Below are 14,957 nucleotides of genomic sequence, written 5' to 3'. Positions count from 1 at the left end.
AAGTTGGGAAGAAGGAATGGGGGGGATGCTCAGAGCAGTAGTGGCTTTGTGCCCAAGTTACCATTACCCTGGTGGGGCCCTGCTGGCCTGGGTGGGGTGAGCACCAGTTGGAAGGAGGGAATGAATTCTTGGTTTTGCTTTGTTCTGGGTGGCTTTTGCTTCCCATGCTGAACTGTTGTCTCATATCACAAGTTTTCCAGCTTTCACGTGGTGGTTGCGTCCACAGTCCTGCTGGGGAGTTCAGAGAGGCAGGTGGGGAGAGCAAGCAGCTGAGAGGGGCTGAAGGTGGTTTGGGGAGTGGGAATGCAGCCTTTTGGTCAGCATGGTCATGGATTGAAGCTGCAGCTTTTTCAGCCACTCCAGATGTGGATCGGAGCTTCACCTTTTCTGGCCTGGCAGGGTGAGGATTGCAGCTCCTGCTTTTTCAGCCAATCAGGACACGGGTTGGGGCTGTGGCTTTTTCAGCCAATCAGGATGTGGCTCAGAGCTCCAGCTTTTACAGCCAATCAGGACACAGGTTGAAGCTGCAGATTTTTCAGCCAATGATGACACAGGCTGGAGCTCCAGCTTCTTTGGCCAGTCAGGACAAGGATGAGCGTTCCAGCTTATTCAGCCAATCAGGATGTGGATCAGAGCTGCATCTTTTTCAGCCAATCAGAACACAGATTGACGCTCCAGCTTATTCAGCCAATCAGGATGTGGATGGGAGCTGCTGCTTTTTCAGACAGTCAGGGTGCAGATTGAAAGTGTTGCCTTTTTCAGCCAATCAGAACACGTATTGGAGCTCCAGTTTCTTCGGCCAATCAGGACATGGATTGGACCTGCTGCTTTTTCAGCCAATCACGATATAGATCGAAGCATCACCTTATTTGCCCAGTCAGGGCATGGATTGGCATTCCAGCTTTTTCAGCCAATGGGAGTGCAGATTGGAGCTGGTGCTTTTTCAGCCAATCAGGACACGGATCAGAGCTCCAGCTTATTGGCCAATCAGGATGCATCTTGAAGCAGCAGCATTTTCAGCCAATCACGACACGGACTGAGGATGCTGCCTTTTCAGTAAATCAGGATGTGGTGGAAGGTCCAGCTTTTTTAGCAAATCAGGATGGAGCTTGAAGCTCCAGTTTTTTCAGCCAATCAGGATGTGGATTGAAGCACCAGCTTTTTCAGCCAGTCACAATGTGGATTGGAGTTCCAATCAGGATGGATTGGATGCTTATTCATCCAATCAGGATGCTGATTGGAGCTGCTGTTTTCTTCAGCCAATCAGGATGTGGATCAGTACTCCAGCTTACTTGGCCAATCAGGATGCAGATTGGAGCTGCTGGACTTGATTGGCCAAAGAAGCTGCAGCTCTGTTCCTGATTGGCTGGGACTCCCCAGAGCCACACCCTGAGATTCGGGGTTGCCCCAGCCCTTCCATCGCCTTCCCCCCCTCCGGGGACCCCAGCAAATCCACTCAGAGGTGGGGGCTGTACAGGGACTTTATTCACATCATCTAGAAAAATTTTTTAAATAAAAGCACATTTCTAAAGCGGCAACCAAGAGGAGGGTGATCCTGGAGCAGGAGATGCTGCAGGCCATGCAGAGCTGCCAGCACAGGGATTCATCACGCGGCATTGTTGGTGGTGGAGTTGAGGACATGAGTGGTGCTTTCAAAGTTGGAAGCCTTTGAAAGTTCGCGCTGTGGAAACAAGAAGTGGGAGAGGGGGCTGAGGGAAGGGAAGGGGCTGCTGCCGCACAGTTCAGGGGGGACAGAGAAAGGGCAAGCCAGGCTGCCAAAAGGAGATGAAATGCAAATTAATGTGAACTATGTAACTTGTACCCAATGAACATAAATGCCTTTGTTTACTAAAATGTATAAAAAGTTTTTGGTAGTGTCATACAGTGGTAAGTCTCAGGCTCAGCCCAGCATGATGGGAGGACAGAGGCTGTCCAAGGCCCCACAGGGTCCCCCCCAAGAGAGGAAAGCCCCATCCACTGGCAGCCTCTGCTCACTCCCTCCTCCAGGGCTCTGCCTTGGGTCTGTCCCTGCACAGGTGTGTCCCTGACTGCAGCCTGTCCTCTGGGCTGGTGGTCTGTCCCCAGTGGCTGCTCAGGGCCCTCCGCCTCCAACTCTGAAGTTCTCCATGGGGAGTCACAGGCAGGGGCAGGAGCAGCCACCCTGTGAGAGGACACGGGGTGCTGTGCAGGGACACAGCGGGGGGACACAGCCCCATGGGGTGCTTGGAGAGGAGGGAGCAAAGGTTTTGTGCTGTGCAGTGAGGGGAGGGTGGGGTTAGAAGAGGTGAATTACCGCAAACTCAGAATAGGTGCTGGCAACAGAACTAACGCTGTGGTTACGCTGGGCAGGGGCTGTGGGGGTGCACCCACCGCTCAGGGTGGTTCCATCCAGCTGGGCCATGTTTTCCTTGTTCCGCTCCCTCAGCCTGGGTCGGGGGGGCTTTGCTGCCGCGCGGCTGGGGGTCCGAGCCCGGCCGAACTGTGGGCAGAGGTGACAGTTATGGGATGCAGGAATTGAGCAGAGGCAGGAGAGCTGCAGCAGCTTCACTACCCATTGCTGTGTGGAGCCAGAGCAGTGTCAGGCTCCAGGAGCTCTCCAGACTCCAGGGTCCAATTCTGGCCCCTGAAACATATGGCATAGAATCACAGAATCCTGGAATGATTTGGGTAGGAAGGGACTTTAAAGCCCATCTTGTTCCACCCCCGTGCCATGGGCGGGGATGCCACTCACTAGACCAGGATGCTCAGGCCCTGTCCAGCAGCACACACACATTTTGAAGGTCCCCCAAGCTGCAGGCTCAGCACTAAGGAAGAGGAGTACACTAGAAATCTGGGCTGGAGGAAGATTTTCTGGCACCCTCCTCCTCCCTCGGGTCAGCGGTCAGCAACACCCCAGCAGGATGGCAGTAGCCCCACAGAGCAGACTGTGGACAAACAGGGGCTTCTGTCCCGCACAAGCTCAGCAGGGGAGGCAGCGAACCATGGGGTGACAGCAAGAAGAGCTGCACCATCTCAGCTCACCCATCCCTTCCAGCCCAGCCCCGGGCAGGGACTCCCCCAAGGCCCCTCACCTTCTTCCCAGAGGGTGGCAGCCGAGATGTGGGCGAGTGGGAGATGGTACCCCCAAAGGCTGAGCGAACAGTGCTGTTGGGGGTGGCACTGGCGATGGAGGTGCCGTGGAGCTGAGGAGACAGCAGAGCACACATCACACAGGACATCCTCCCATGGGGTTGCAGCACCCTGATCTCTCCCCACACATCCCCACGAGGCCGAGGCCAGCACAAGGCCATGCTCCAGCCCAGGGAGAGCTCAGCTCCAGGCAGGACCCCAGGCCACCACACTGCTCTGCAGGGACATTTTACCTTGCTTACTTTGGCAGGTGTGTGGGGGCTGAGCATGCGCCGCTTAATGGGTGTCCGTGGGGTGCTGCCATACAGCATCTCTGTCTCCATTTGCCGGCTCTTCTTCAGGTGCTGTGGGAGACACCTGCACTTGCACACCAGAGCACCACGAAGCTGGTGCATCTGTGTGACACTGGCAGTGGGCACTGCCCTGCTGACAGCCTGGCACAGCCACACGGCAGGAATTTCATCAGATTTACAGGCATCCAGAGCCAAGTGTCACCTCTGGCACTTTTCTGGGCCAGAAAGGGGCTCGGCCCACATGGGTGTGACAGCAATGGGCACCAGCCCCACTGCCTGCCACTTCCAGGCTGGGAATGAGCATGCAGAGCCCGGAGCCCAGCAGGCACATCCCTAGGCTCGCATTCTTAGGCAAGAGCCAGGGACACTCCCAGGCAGAAGCCAACATGCTCAGCTCTGTACTCACCCGCTCCTGCTTCTCCTTCTCCTTCTCTAGACGGTACAGCTGCCACTGCTCTGACACATACTCCATGAACTGCTGCCCCTTCACCAGGAAAGCTCCCTTGAACTCCTGCTCCCAGGTCTGGACCTTTTTCTCCAGCTCCTCCTGCAGCTGATCAGGACATGAGAGCAGTGTAGGGGCTGCGCTGAATGCAGGTGTCCCCACACCCAAGAATCCCTTTTCCTCTGTCAGTGGGACCACAGGTCCTTCCCCAAAGCTGGACCTACTCTAGACAGCGTCTTCTGCAGCTTTGCTCGCTGCTTCTCCTCCTTCAGCAGGTTTCCTCCGCGATTGTTGAAGCGACCGGGGTCAGTTGCTTTGCTCTGGTAGAGAAAGGGGGTCATGAGAGACACAAACACACCACCCAATGCCCTCAGCCTCACGTGGTGAAGGCCCCAGAGGAGCCAGCCCTGCACCAACACCCCAATACTCAAAACACAGCACCCCATCCCTGCACTGGCCCACCATGACTTCCCAGCGCTCCCCTGCTCCTTCCCAGAGCACTCTGCCCATGGGAGCAGAGGTGTACACTGATCCATGACCTGGCATGCTCCTGCCTGGACAATACCTCCAGCTCCAGGAACAGCTTCCAGTTCTCCTCCCACTTCTGAACAGCCTCAAACAGATCTTTGTGTGTTTCATAGTAGATCTTCATCTTGCCCACCTCAGCATCATGCAGCTCGAGCAGCGTCTCTGTGTAATCCTCTGGAAGGGCACAACAGCCAGCTCAGGGGGGTGCTGGAACCCCTGGGATCCCTCCCCCAAAACTGCCTGGCCAGCCAGCACCCACCATCGTAGAAGGGGCTGAAGCCTTCCCTCTGCTCCTGGCTGTAGAAGCATTTGTCCCAGTAATCAGCCAGCTCTGCCCGGATTGCATGGATCACGGATTTCATGTTCTGCAGCTTCAGCTCCTCCAGACGGTCCACTTCCAGCTGCAACTATCCCCAGGACCAGAGCACAGGTCAGGGAGGAAGAGGGAGGAGAACGGGATTCATCTTCTGCATGAGCCGCTCTCTAGAATGAGGCCGCTGCCAGCACCAGCCTCCAGGCAGGTGTTTGGCAGAATTTGGCCTGCTCACCTCACCCCTTACTGAGCAAACAGGAGCATGAGATCCCCAGGAGCTGCTGCCCCCAGCCCTCCCACCACGAGCGCAACAGGGCTCTTACAGCTCTCCTAGTTTTGACTCTGGAGCCAGCCAGGTGCACGGCTGAGGACTCTCTCTCCTCCTCCGGGATCTGCAGCCTCTCCCAGAGCGCGACGATCCTGGCGCGCAGCTCCGTGCACACAGCCTCGTTCAGGGCCCGCCGGGCTTCCAGCTGGAGGAAGGGGGAGCAGGGGGTCAGCGCAGCCTTTGGCTCTGCTGCACCTGCAAAGCCGCACGCTTGGCACACGAGATCTCAGCCCCTTGAAAAGGGCGTTCTAACATGCAGCCTTGCTCAAAACCTAGCAGTTGCTCTGACATCGTGGTGGCAGCTGCTGCCAGCACACACAGCAGCCCCCAGCACTGCCTCAGAGCATGACATACCTGCTGCAGCAGGTTCTGGAGGGCCACGATGTTGTCCTTGGACAGGCAGAATGCCTCCTCATCCTCACACACCACGTCCCGCTCGAAGCTAGTGTCCGGGGTGTGGTCCAGCTCCTCCATGAGCAGAATGATCTGACGCTTGTTGCTGACAAATTCTTCCCGCCTTTGCTCCTGGGGGTGAGGGCAGTGTCAGGAACCAGGGGCCCCTTGCGGGCCTCTCAGCGACCCCCTCACCCTCCACGCTCACCTTCAGGGTGTTGAGGGAGGCCACATGGCGCCGGTAGCGGTCCAAGTCCTCCAGGCTGGGCACACTCCCAGTGTCGATGCTGAACAGAGTTGTGCACAGAATGTCACACAGGTCTCGGTCCTGTTCCTGCAGGGCCTTCAGCTCCTGCTTCCGGTCCCGCTTCTGCTTCTGTAGCACCTCCACACGCGTGCGCAGGTTCTTCTCCATCTGTAGGATGGTACTTTCCTCCTCTGTCTGCAAGAGGCCAGAAATCAGCTCTGTTCCACACTTCTCCCACACCTGACTCAGGCTTTAGGCTTTTTATACAAACACTGGGGGCACCAGGCCTGGGTCTGAGCAAGATGTTCCCCAGGAAGGTGCAAGAACACCAGCAACACACAAAACAAGATGCTAGAGAACACCACACAACCACCTACCAGTGCCTGGCCTGTGAGAAGCCACAAATCCCTTGGCTCTACCAAGCACCCGAAAAAGCAGTTTTGGATAAATATTTGCCTTGTGAGCTCTGGCCTCTCGAGACACCGAGGCAGAGGCCAGGCAGCAGCACTGCTGCCAGCAGGATCCCAGGATTCCACACCTCACCTCAAAGGGGCCCAGCTGGAGCTCCCTGCACAGGGTGTCCAGCTCCTTCCGACACAGGGCGATGCTCTTCAGGAGACGTTCCTTCAGGCTTTCCTCCTCTGCCACCATCATGTCCAGGAGACTCTGCAGCACAAGTGTAGTTAGAGGCAGGGTGTGGGAATGGAGAGTGAGCAGGGGACGTGCAGGGAGAGTGGGCAGGGCAGCAGGACCACCGCTTGAGACCACGGCTGGGCCCGAGTGAGGTGTGGGCAGCGTGGGGAGCCCAGTAAGACGGGGCTGCACAGGGCAAGGGCAGAGGCGTGGTAACAGCTGGGCAGGGCTCCCGGCAGACCCGAGAGAGCAGTCCTGGGTGAGCTCACTCCGAGCTGCTCGGGTCGCGGGCTCCCGCTGCAGCAGGTACGCGGCTCAACAGAAGATCCGGTGACCCCCCGCCCCGCCCCTCACCTTGATGTGCTTCTTGACGACGTCAGTGCGCTCCAGGCGCTGCTCCTCGGGAATACCGATCTCCTCCCAGATGTCCCGCAGCGCCGCCATGGCCCGATTCAGGCAGGACGCGGCCTCGGCCGCCAGCACCTCGCTGAGAGCACCGCGGGCCGTCAGCGGCCAAGGACAGTCTCGGGACCCGAGAGCCCCCCCAGCCGCCGCCCGTCCCACCGTGACCTCCTGCCCCGGTTCCCAGCAGTCCCGGCACTTTCGGCCAGCCGTGCCCCCCAGCCCCGGTTCCCGGTTCACCCCGGTTCCCCCGTTCCCGCACCTTTTCCTCATCGCCCCGCGCTGCGCTGCCGCCGCTCCGCCGATTCGAACTCCCCTCCCGGCCGCGCTGATTGGCTGCCGCGTCACCGCGGCCCCGCCCACAACCGCCACCAGGGCTGCACCCCTTCGCCCGCCCGCGCCTCCGCCCCGCCCCAAGCCGCCCCCCAGCCAATGGCAGTGGAGAGCCTTCGGCGCTTCCAGCCAATCCGGAGCGAGACCGCCACCGCCCTGCCGCGTCTAACGGCGCCGCCGCGCACTCCCGAGCTGCCAGCGGCCCCGTGGCCCCGCCCCGGGCGGTGCCTGCGCGTCCCCGCGCATGCGCTGAGGGCTGCACGGGGACCCCGCCCGGCCCGCCGCGTCCGCCGCCTCAACGCTGGGCCGCTGTCCCCGGGGTAGCGCTCCCGCCAGCGCCCACCCTCACACACACAGCCCTAGGCCGGGTCGTTGTCAGCAGAGATGTTTACTGGCAGGGTTCCCTCGGCCCGCTCCGGGGCTCAGGCCTTGGCCTCAATCATGGCCTCCATCATGCGGGCGCTGTTGGTGATGGCCGTGGTCAGGAAGATGAACTTGCACCCTGTAGGAAAGGCCCGTCGGTGCCCCAGCCGTGCTGTGGGGCAGCACTGACACTCCCAGCCCTGTCCGCGCCCATTTTCCAGGAGAGCTGTGTACCTCGCCACCCCCTTCCCCAGGGGCTTCAGCCTGTGCTGGTTCCTGAGCACAGACCCTGCTTGGCTGCATGCTGCAATGGCAGCATCCCCAGGCTCCTGCCTGCTCCCTACCCTCCCCAAGCCACTCCTACCTCTCTCCTTCCCCAGGAAGCGGAGTGCAGCAATTTCAGAGAAGGTGCAGCCCCCCAGGAAGACAGCAAGGACAACACGTTGGGACTCCCAGGCAGGGTTGTCCTCCACAGTGCTGTCTGGATAGGGAAGAGTGCTGTAGGATATGCCCGCTGCCAGCCCCACCGCCCCCAGCCTGCCCCTACCACCACCTGAGACAGAGAACTCGTTGCCATTGAGCAGTCGCACGACCTCCTCCAGGCCCTGCCAGCCCCGGCGCTCCAGCACCTAAGAGACAGGTGGGGTGTCTGGCTGGGTGCTGGGCACTGCTCAGGAGGCTCAGAGCAGTAGATGAACACCATCAGCCCTAGCCCTGGGCAGAGGAACCCCTGCTGGACTCCCCAAAAGGAGGCAGGGGCTTGAGGGGATGTGCCCAGTTCTCTCTAGCAGCAGATGAGCTCACCTGCTCGATGATCTTGCAGCTCAGGGGCACATAGGCCCCACCAAAAACATACGCCATGTCCCGAGGCATTTTGAGGTCATACTCGCCATCCAGCCGAGGGATCTGCAGTGACAGGTGACACCAGAGGTACAGGACCAGGCTGCCTGGGGCCTCACCCCCACTCAGAGGTGCAGGGGTGAGGAGGGACAGATGCTTGGAGCATGGCTCTGTCCCCACCTCCTGCCCCACCACACCAGAGCCAGCATCCTATGGCCTGGGTGGGCTGTGCAGTGAGGGCCAGGGGAAGAAAGGTCACCTCGCCAGCACCCTGGGACCCCTCATTGCCTCAGGATGGAAGGCACAGGGCTGCCTGCCCAGTGCCACTGCTGTGTCTGAAGGGACAAGGAAAGCCCCAGCCCCGCACCACACTCACAGGGCGCAGGGTCTGGGCAGAGTGGGAAGCTGGCGATGGCCCCCAGCCCTGGGGAGAAGCCTGCAGGCTGCCTGGAGCAGCTGCAGCAGCTCTGGCCCTGAGCTGTGTCCCCCTCAAGTGCGGAGCCTGCAGCCTGGGCACGGGCACAGGCTAAGCAGAGCTCTCTGCTCTGTAGGCACTGCAGCCAGCCAGCATCCCTCGAGGACGTACCAGCCCCAGCTTCTTGCTTATGGCTCGGAAATTACTCTTCCTGGCCAAAGAATTAAACGCATCTGTGATCTTTCCTGGAAAACATGACAAGGAGAAACATCTTAAAAGGTTCTGTCTGGATCCCAAACGCAGGCTGGCAGAGATGTGCAGAGCTGTGTGCTCTGGTGAACGGCTGTGGTGGCTGCTAGCCCTGGTGTCCCCACAGCAGAGCCCACTGCACTGCCTGCAGCACCACTGCTGGAGACACACTTGGTGCTTGCAGCCCACACGTTTGCCATGTACTTCCAGCCAGATCTGAGGCAGCAGCTCCCAGGGACATGGGGCAGTGGGCTGGCTCACCTGCAGCACGGTCTGTGACCAGCTTGCTGACTTTGCTCTCCACGGCTGTCAGGGTCTCCCCAGCTGACTGCTCCGTCAGCAGCCCGATGCGCTTGAGGTTGTGGAAGGTCAGCAAGTGCTCGGGCCCGTAGCTCTGTGAACGGGGCAGCTAGATCAGTGTGGAGCCCCACATGCGAGCATGGGAAGCAGAGAGGGTGTCCCCTCTGCAGTGAGGCACAGGTTGCTCAGAGCCCCCTGGCAAGCACAGGCAGGGGCAGGCAGAGGGGCTCAAGTGGGGCTCAAGTGGAGCCTGTAGAGGGGCTCAAGTGGGGCTCAAGTGGAGCCTGTGGAGGCAGGGTCTATCCTGCAGAGACAGCCTGGGTGTGCTGTCACTGATGAAGAGTCTGTGGAGGCAGAGCCCATCCCCAGGAGTGCTGCTGCCCAGCGCCTCGTGGCCAGAACCACAGGGAGGGGAACCCCTATCTGACACAGCTCTTGCCCTGCAGTGACTCCCTGGGCCCCTCACCTGCAGGTACTGGGTTTTCAGGGAGCGGTAGTCCTTGGGGATGAGACCTGTGGGGAGCACCAGGTGAGCTCTGTGCCAGGGCTGGGGCTCAGTGCCACTGCTCTGGCCCAGCACAGCTGGGCACTCACCATTTTCTGTGATGGACAGGAGGCACATGAGGCGCAGGCTCTCGATGGGGGACACCTGTGGGGAGCAGGGGCTTAGCTGGGGCAGGACGGGGCAGCCGGAGCAGGCATCCCCATGGTCTCACCTGCCGGTCAATGTGCTCTTCGATGAAGCTGGTGCTCTCACGGACATCAAAGCCCTCCAGCAGTGCTGTGACAGGGGCACAGGCAGCATCACCCCAGGGCTCTTGCCAGCCCACCGAGCTGGGGTCTGGCCTCTGGGCTCAGCTGCCCGTCCAAAGCCCCAGGGAATGGGCCCCCACCCCAGCAGACATTCTCCCTCAGAGGGTGCGACCTGACCCTTCTCAGGATCTTGAGACACCCCCAAAACAAAGGACTGAGAGGACGGTGGCCACACAGGGAACACCCAGGTGTGACGCTGCCTGGGCCTGGGGCAAGCGAGGCCATGGGTCAGACTGAGACAGGGGCAGGCACACACAGGGCATGGAGCAGCACTCACAGTGCTCAGCCTTGATGGTCTCTTGGAAGTCCTGCTTGGTTTTCTTTTTCATGATAGACTCACAGGCACCAATATCTACACAACCAAGAGACACAGCAGCTTTGGAGGGGAAACGGCTCTGCAGGCACTGTTGGCACACACCAACAGCCCCTGCCCTGCCCCTCCTGGGCACATCCAGGGCCCCCCAGCCCCCTGCTTTCCCCGGTGCTCCAGCACTTGCAGTACACCCGAGGGCCCCTCCCTCCCCTCAGGCTCCTACGCAGGCTCAGCAGGCGATGCTCCTGCTTCAGTCCCTTCAGCTCCTGGGACACAAAGTCCTTCATCTGCTTGATGTCCATGCCCCGGCGCCGCTGTGGGAGGGAGAGCACGGGGGTGGCGGCCCAGCTGCGAGGGACAGTGCTGCAGGCATCCCGCATGCCAGGGTGACACTCACGTCGTACTGTGCCTGCAGGTTCCGTGACTTCTGGCTCAGGAAGCCAAACACGCTGGAGAAGTGCTCATTCCGAATCTGGCTGAACACCTGTGGAAGCACCACAGCTACCAGGGCCCAGCCAGCTGCAGCCCTGGAGACACAGACCCCAGGGCCAATGCTCCCCAGTAACCTGCACAGCACTTTGGCCACACACCCCAAAACACTGGCTGATGGCACAGCAACCTGTGTTGGTGCATCCCTCTGACCCAGGCCACACCATGACATGAGAAATGCTCCTCAGGGATCAGCCTTGATGAATAGCACCTGGGCTGAGCTCCTCCCCAGCTTAGCAGAAACACTCTTTCTTCCCAGGAACTAGTACTGTCTAACGAGCTCCTGGTTTTTATGAACAGCCTGGGAAACTTATTTTTGGAACCTGAATAAAAACCCAAGTGGAATAATATTTTCATTATCAAATTCCATAGTTAGATATCAACCTGAGTTGTGGCCAGGATGGAAAATTACTATGAACCTTGTGACTCAACAAGAGAGTCTTCCGTATTACTTTCTATCCTTACCCTTTCCTATCCTTTTGATTCCCCCCATATTCCCCACCTCCACCTCCACATAGATATTTTTGGGTTGATTTTGGTTTGTATTGACTGATTTGTAATTTTTGTTTGCTTTTCATCTGTGTGCTTTAACCATTTAAAACTTTGCCAACGAATTTTGTCATGCTACAGCTTTTATATTAAACCTGTTTCTGCAGATACCTTTGCTGGTGATTCCTTAAGCGACCTTACAACGCTCATTTGGGACACAGTCCTGCATGCAGGGACTCTGACAGGTTCAGAAATGGAGCTGCACCTGCAGAGCAGGTTTCTCTGGTCTCTGTGCCTAAACCCATGCTCTGGGGGCCCAGCAGTCCCCAGCCACTCCTGCTCAAGCTTAGGGGAAGGGAATGGTCCACTCTGCCTCCTCCCACCAAGGGGACTCCCCCGAGGCTTGTGAGGACTCACTTTGTCCTGGGAATTGAGCAGCACCTTAATACTCTTGTCAGAAGAGGTGACATCTGGCCCAAAATCCACACTGCCTGCAGGGAAAAGTGAAGAGCTGCTTTGTCCCAGACACAGCAACATTCCCACATGCAGAAGCCTCTCTGTAAGAGGCAGGAGAGACAGGGGATGCCAGCCCAGTGTCTCGGTCAAAGTGAGGACTGTCCCTGTGGATGACCTCCAGCAGCACCTCACGCTGGGACTGTTCCTGTGGGAACAGCGCTGTGCCTGACAATGCCAGGCACAAACCCTGCAGGCGCTGGCCAGGTGTGTGCAGAGCCCCATTGTGCCCCGCTGTGAGTGCAGAGCCCTGTGCTGCCCTGTCGCCTACCACACTTGATGCGGAAGGTGTCGTCCACGAGCCCCTCGTAGACCACTTGGGAGCAGAGTGCTGTCACATAGTCTGTGTCTGCCAAGAGAGACAGAGCCAGGCTGCCCTCACAGTCCTCCAGCCACCCCAACACAGGCTTTCCCTGCCCCTCTGGGAGACCTGCTGCCCAAACCGCTCCCCTCCAGCCGCTGTCCTTGCCTCAGCCCACCTCTGTCCATGAGGAAGACGTGTCCAATCTCAGGCTTCCTGCCCTGGCCTTCGCTCTCACTCTCTTCCTCCAAGTCCCGCCACAGCTCGTAGCTCATCTGTGAGGAGCAGAGGCTGCCAGGGTGGGGGAGCAGCCCCAGGCTCCCACCAAGGGCCCTGGCACGCTGTGGGGCTCACAACCAAGGCCAGGCACAAATCCACCCCCCTGCAGGACACGGGGGGCTCCACCACACCCCAGCGAGCAGCAGCTGCCCCTCTGCTGCCCACTTTGGCATATGGGACCCCCTGAAAACCTGCCCAGGAGGAGGCATAGCACAGTGACACCTCTGTGGTGACGTGCTGTCACATGGCTGATGGGGTCCAGGTCCCTGCAAGCCACACCCCTGATGGGGACCCAAGGGAGCCCTAGTGCCAGCCATACCTTAGCACAGCGGCCAATGCCATAAGTTTTTCCAAAAGGGCCATAAAGAGAGTTCAGCAACTGCAGGGCTCTGGCAACGGGGTTGATCCAGCGGTGATCTCCCTCCTGCAGGATGAAGGAGTGAGTGTGGGCAGCTGGCTGAGAAGGTCTGCCACGGCAGGGGATTGGGCTGGGGACGGAGTGGGCCCTGTGCTGGGAGCTCCTAGGAGGAACACAATGGGATGCCCCAAAGCTGCTCAGCCAGGAGCAGAGGCACCAGCTCGGGGGCAAGCTGCCACTCCCCAACAGGAACTGCCCCTGGGGAGCAGATGGTGCCTGCAGTGCAGGCTGAGGGGCTGAGCAGGATGTCACACACCTCCTCTCCGAACAGCACCTTGTCCCCAGCCCCAGTGAGGCACAGGGGACAGGATGGGCTGTCACCCCCCTGCAGTGTCCCACTGACCAGAAAGTAGTCGCGGAAGAACTCGGGCAGCTCCATGCTGATGATGTCTTCATCCAGGGGCAGCAGGTAGAAGGACCACTCATCGCAGGTGACATCTGTGTTTGGGACAGGGACAGGGGACAGTTATGCAGCCCTGGGCAGGAAGAGCCCCAAGAAACACAGCAGCCCCAAAACAGGCCTTGTGGAGCTCCAGACAGGATGGGTGGCAGGACCCTCTCTCCTCTCCTCAGGCAGAAGAGAGGGGCCAATACTGTGACAGGCACACATCTGCCCACAAGCCAGCCTCGAGAGAACCCGTGTCCCCTGCCCACCTTCCTGTCCCTGCCCACACAGGGATCTCAGCACTGGGATTTAAATGGGATCATGCAGTGTCAGCTACCCCGAGCCAGCAGTGCAGCTCCACTCACCACCAAAGACCCCCTCTTCCTCCAGCACCATCTCGCAAGCATAGAACTGGAAGGGAAGGGGAGACCCTCAGGGCCAGGCAAGCTCTTAGCAGGAAAAGCTCTGGAGGGGCCCAGCTCCTTCCCAGGTGTCACAACACTTGGGTTTATTTAAACTTTTCTGGGTTAGAAACAAAGAATTTTCAGTGCCTATAGAAAAGGTGGAGGGTGCAAAGGCTGGGCAGGCACAGAATGACAGGGGAACGGGCAGCACCGTGGGTTCCACTGACCTTCTGGGGGCTGAAGATGATCTTGTATTTCCTGCTCCTTCCTGACATCTTGTCAGCGTTGACAATATCTGTGAACACCCCGCACAAACCCTGCACAGCTGCCCACCCTGCCAGGCACGGCTCCCTCGGCCCGTGGTCCCTCGGCTCACAGAGCCCGACCACCCCAGGCACAAGTGAAACGCCGGGAGCGGGACTCGCCGGGAGCCCCTCTCGGGCCTACGCACAGCGGTGCCCAGAGCACCGCACCCAGGTGAGGGGCACCTGCCCCTGGAGCCGCACTCACCGGCAATGAACCTCATCGTCCTCACTCGTGGCCTCACCAGGAAGCAGAACCTGCACCACAGAGGGGAGAGAGGGGCTCCTCGTACCCGTCCCTGCCTGCCCCGGACCCTTCTGTCCAAAGCTGTGCTCGGGCACCAGCAGGTCCCGCACAGACGCGTTCTGAGCCGGGAGAGGCACGCAGGCAGCCTCGGCGCCGGGGCACTCACTGGTCGCTGGCGCCGGGGGCCGGCCGCGTCTCCACCTTGTACAGCTTGTCCACGTCGTGCTGCTGCGGGGACAGGGCGCGGGTTCGGCGCGGGCGGTGGCGGCGGGCAGGGGCGGCCGGGGCCGCCCGACCGGACCCCGCGGTACCTTCAGGATGGACACGTTCGCGATGCGGTCCAGGGGGCTCATCAGGTCGGCCTCGATGAACAGGTCCTTCTTCCCGGGGAGCTGCGGGCAGGAGGGCGTGAGCCGGCACCCAGCGGCTGCTCCGTGCCAGGCCCCTCCCGGGCCGGCCCCGACTCCCGACCCCCTACCCCAGAGCCGATACCGATCCCACCGATTCCCCATGCCCGCCCCCGTGCAGGACCCCTGTCCCGGGTGGCCCCCGGACCTGCTCCAGCAGGTAGACGAGCTGGTCTCGCGCCAGCCGCTTCAGGATCCCGAAGTCCGGCGGTTCGGGCGCGTCGCGTCGCCCGGCGAGGGCCATGGCGGGGGCCGGGCCGGCACCAGGAACGCCCGAGCGCGGAACCGCGGCGCGGCCGGAACCCCGCGGCGGCGGACGCGCGCGGAACTACGGCGAGGCAGGGACGCGGAGCTGTGCGCACGTTTATTGGCCGAGGCGGCCCGGC

At 60.2% G+C, this 14,957-nt stretch overlaps 2 protein-coding genes across 6 annotated transcripts; both read right to left on the bottom strand.

Annotated features, from left to right (window-relative positions):
- Positions 1-1,463: 1,463 nt before the first annotated feature.
- PRC1 (protein regulator of cytokinesis 1) lies at positions 1,464-7,416 on the bottom strand. 5 transcript variants are annotated; one of them, XM_048318094.1, is made up of 14 exons: positions 7,398-7,416; positions 6,664-6,796; positions 6,220-6,342; positions 5,638-5,871; positions 5,391-5,561; positions 5,032-5,181; positions 4,655-4,802; positions 4,433-4,569; positions 4,092-4,187; positions 3,829-3,975; positions 3,363-3,473; positions 3,072-3,182; positions 2,294-2,479; positions 1,464-1,681 (listed from the first exon to the last, which is right to left on the bottom strand). In XM_048318094.1, exons 2-14 carry the CDS (start codon positions 6,751-6,753, stop codon positions 1,607-1,609), a joined length of 1,779 nt encoding a protein of 592 aa, XP_048174051.1. In that variant the 5' UTR covers positions 6,754-6,796; positions 7,398-7,416; the 3' UTR covers positions 1,464-1,606. The 5 variants fall into 5 exon arrangements, with proteins under 5 accessions (XP_048174051.1, XP_048174053.1, XP_048174050.1 ...); XM_048318096.1 differs by lacking the exon at positions 7,398-7,416 and adding an exon at positions 6,974-7,079; XM_048318093.1 differs by lacking the exon at positions 7,398-7,416 and adding an exon at positions 6,974-7,066 and having other exon boundaries at positions 2,330-2,479.
- Positions 7,414-14,884, bottom strand: VPS33B (VPS33B late endosome and lysosome associated). Its single transcript, XM_048318091.1, has 23 exons — positions 14,720-14,884; positions 14,476-14,556; positions 14,331-14,392; positions 14,126-14,175; positions 13,843-13,910; positions 13,577-13,622; positions 13,170-13,264; positions 12,728-12,832; positions 12,308-12,404; positions 12,100-12,177; positions 11,733-11,806; positions 10,735-10,821; positions 10,561-10,651; positions 10,302-10,376; positions 9,928-9,992; positions 9,806-9,860; positions 9,678-9,724; positions 9,173-9,305; positions 8,834-8,907; positions 8,212-8,313; positions 7,961-8,036; positions 7,772-7,888; positions 7,414-7,546 (listed from the first exon to the last, which is right to left on the bottom strand). The coding sequence occupies exons 1-23, from the start codon at positions 14,813-14,815 to the stop codon at positions 7,467-7,469; spliced, it is 1,854 nt and encodes a 617-aa protein (XP_048174048.1). The 5' UTR covers positions 14,816-14,884; the 3' UTR covers positions 7,414-7,466.
- Between the last annotated feature and the right edge of the window lie 73 nt (positions 14,885-14,957).

This window comes from Corvus hawaiiensis, chromosome 13 (assembly GCF_020740725.1).
Source record: "Corvus hawaiiensis isolate bCorHaw1 chromosome 13, bCorHaw1.pri.cur, whole genome shotgun sequence".
Classification (NCBI taxonomy): Eukaryota; Metazoa; Chordata; class Aves; order Passeriformes; family Corvidae; genus Corvus; species Corvus hawaiiensis.
Note: the sequence above shows the minus strand (reverse complement) of the source record. Positions and strands in the feature narration are given on the sequence as shown.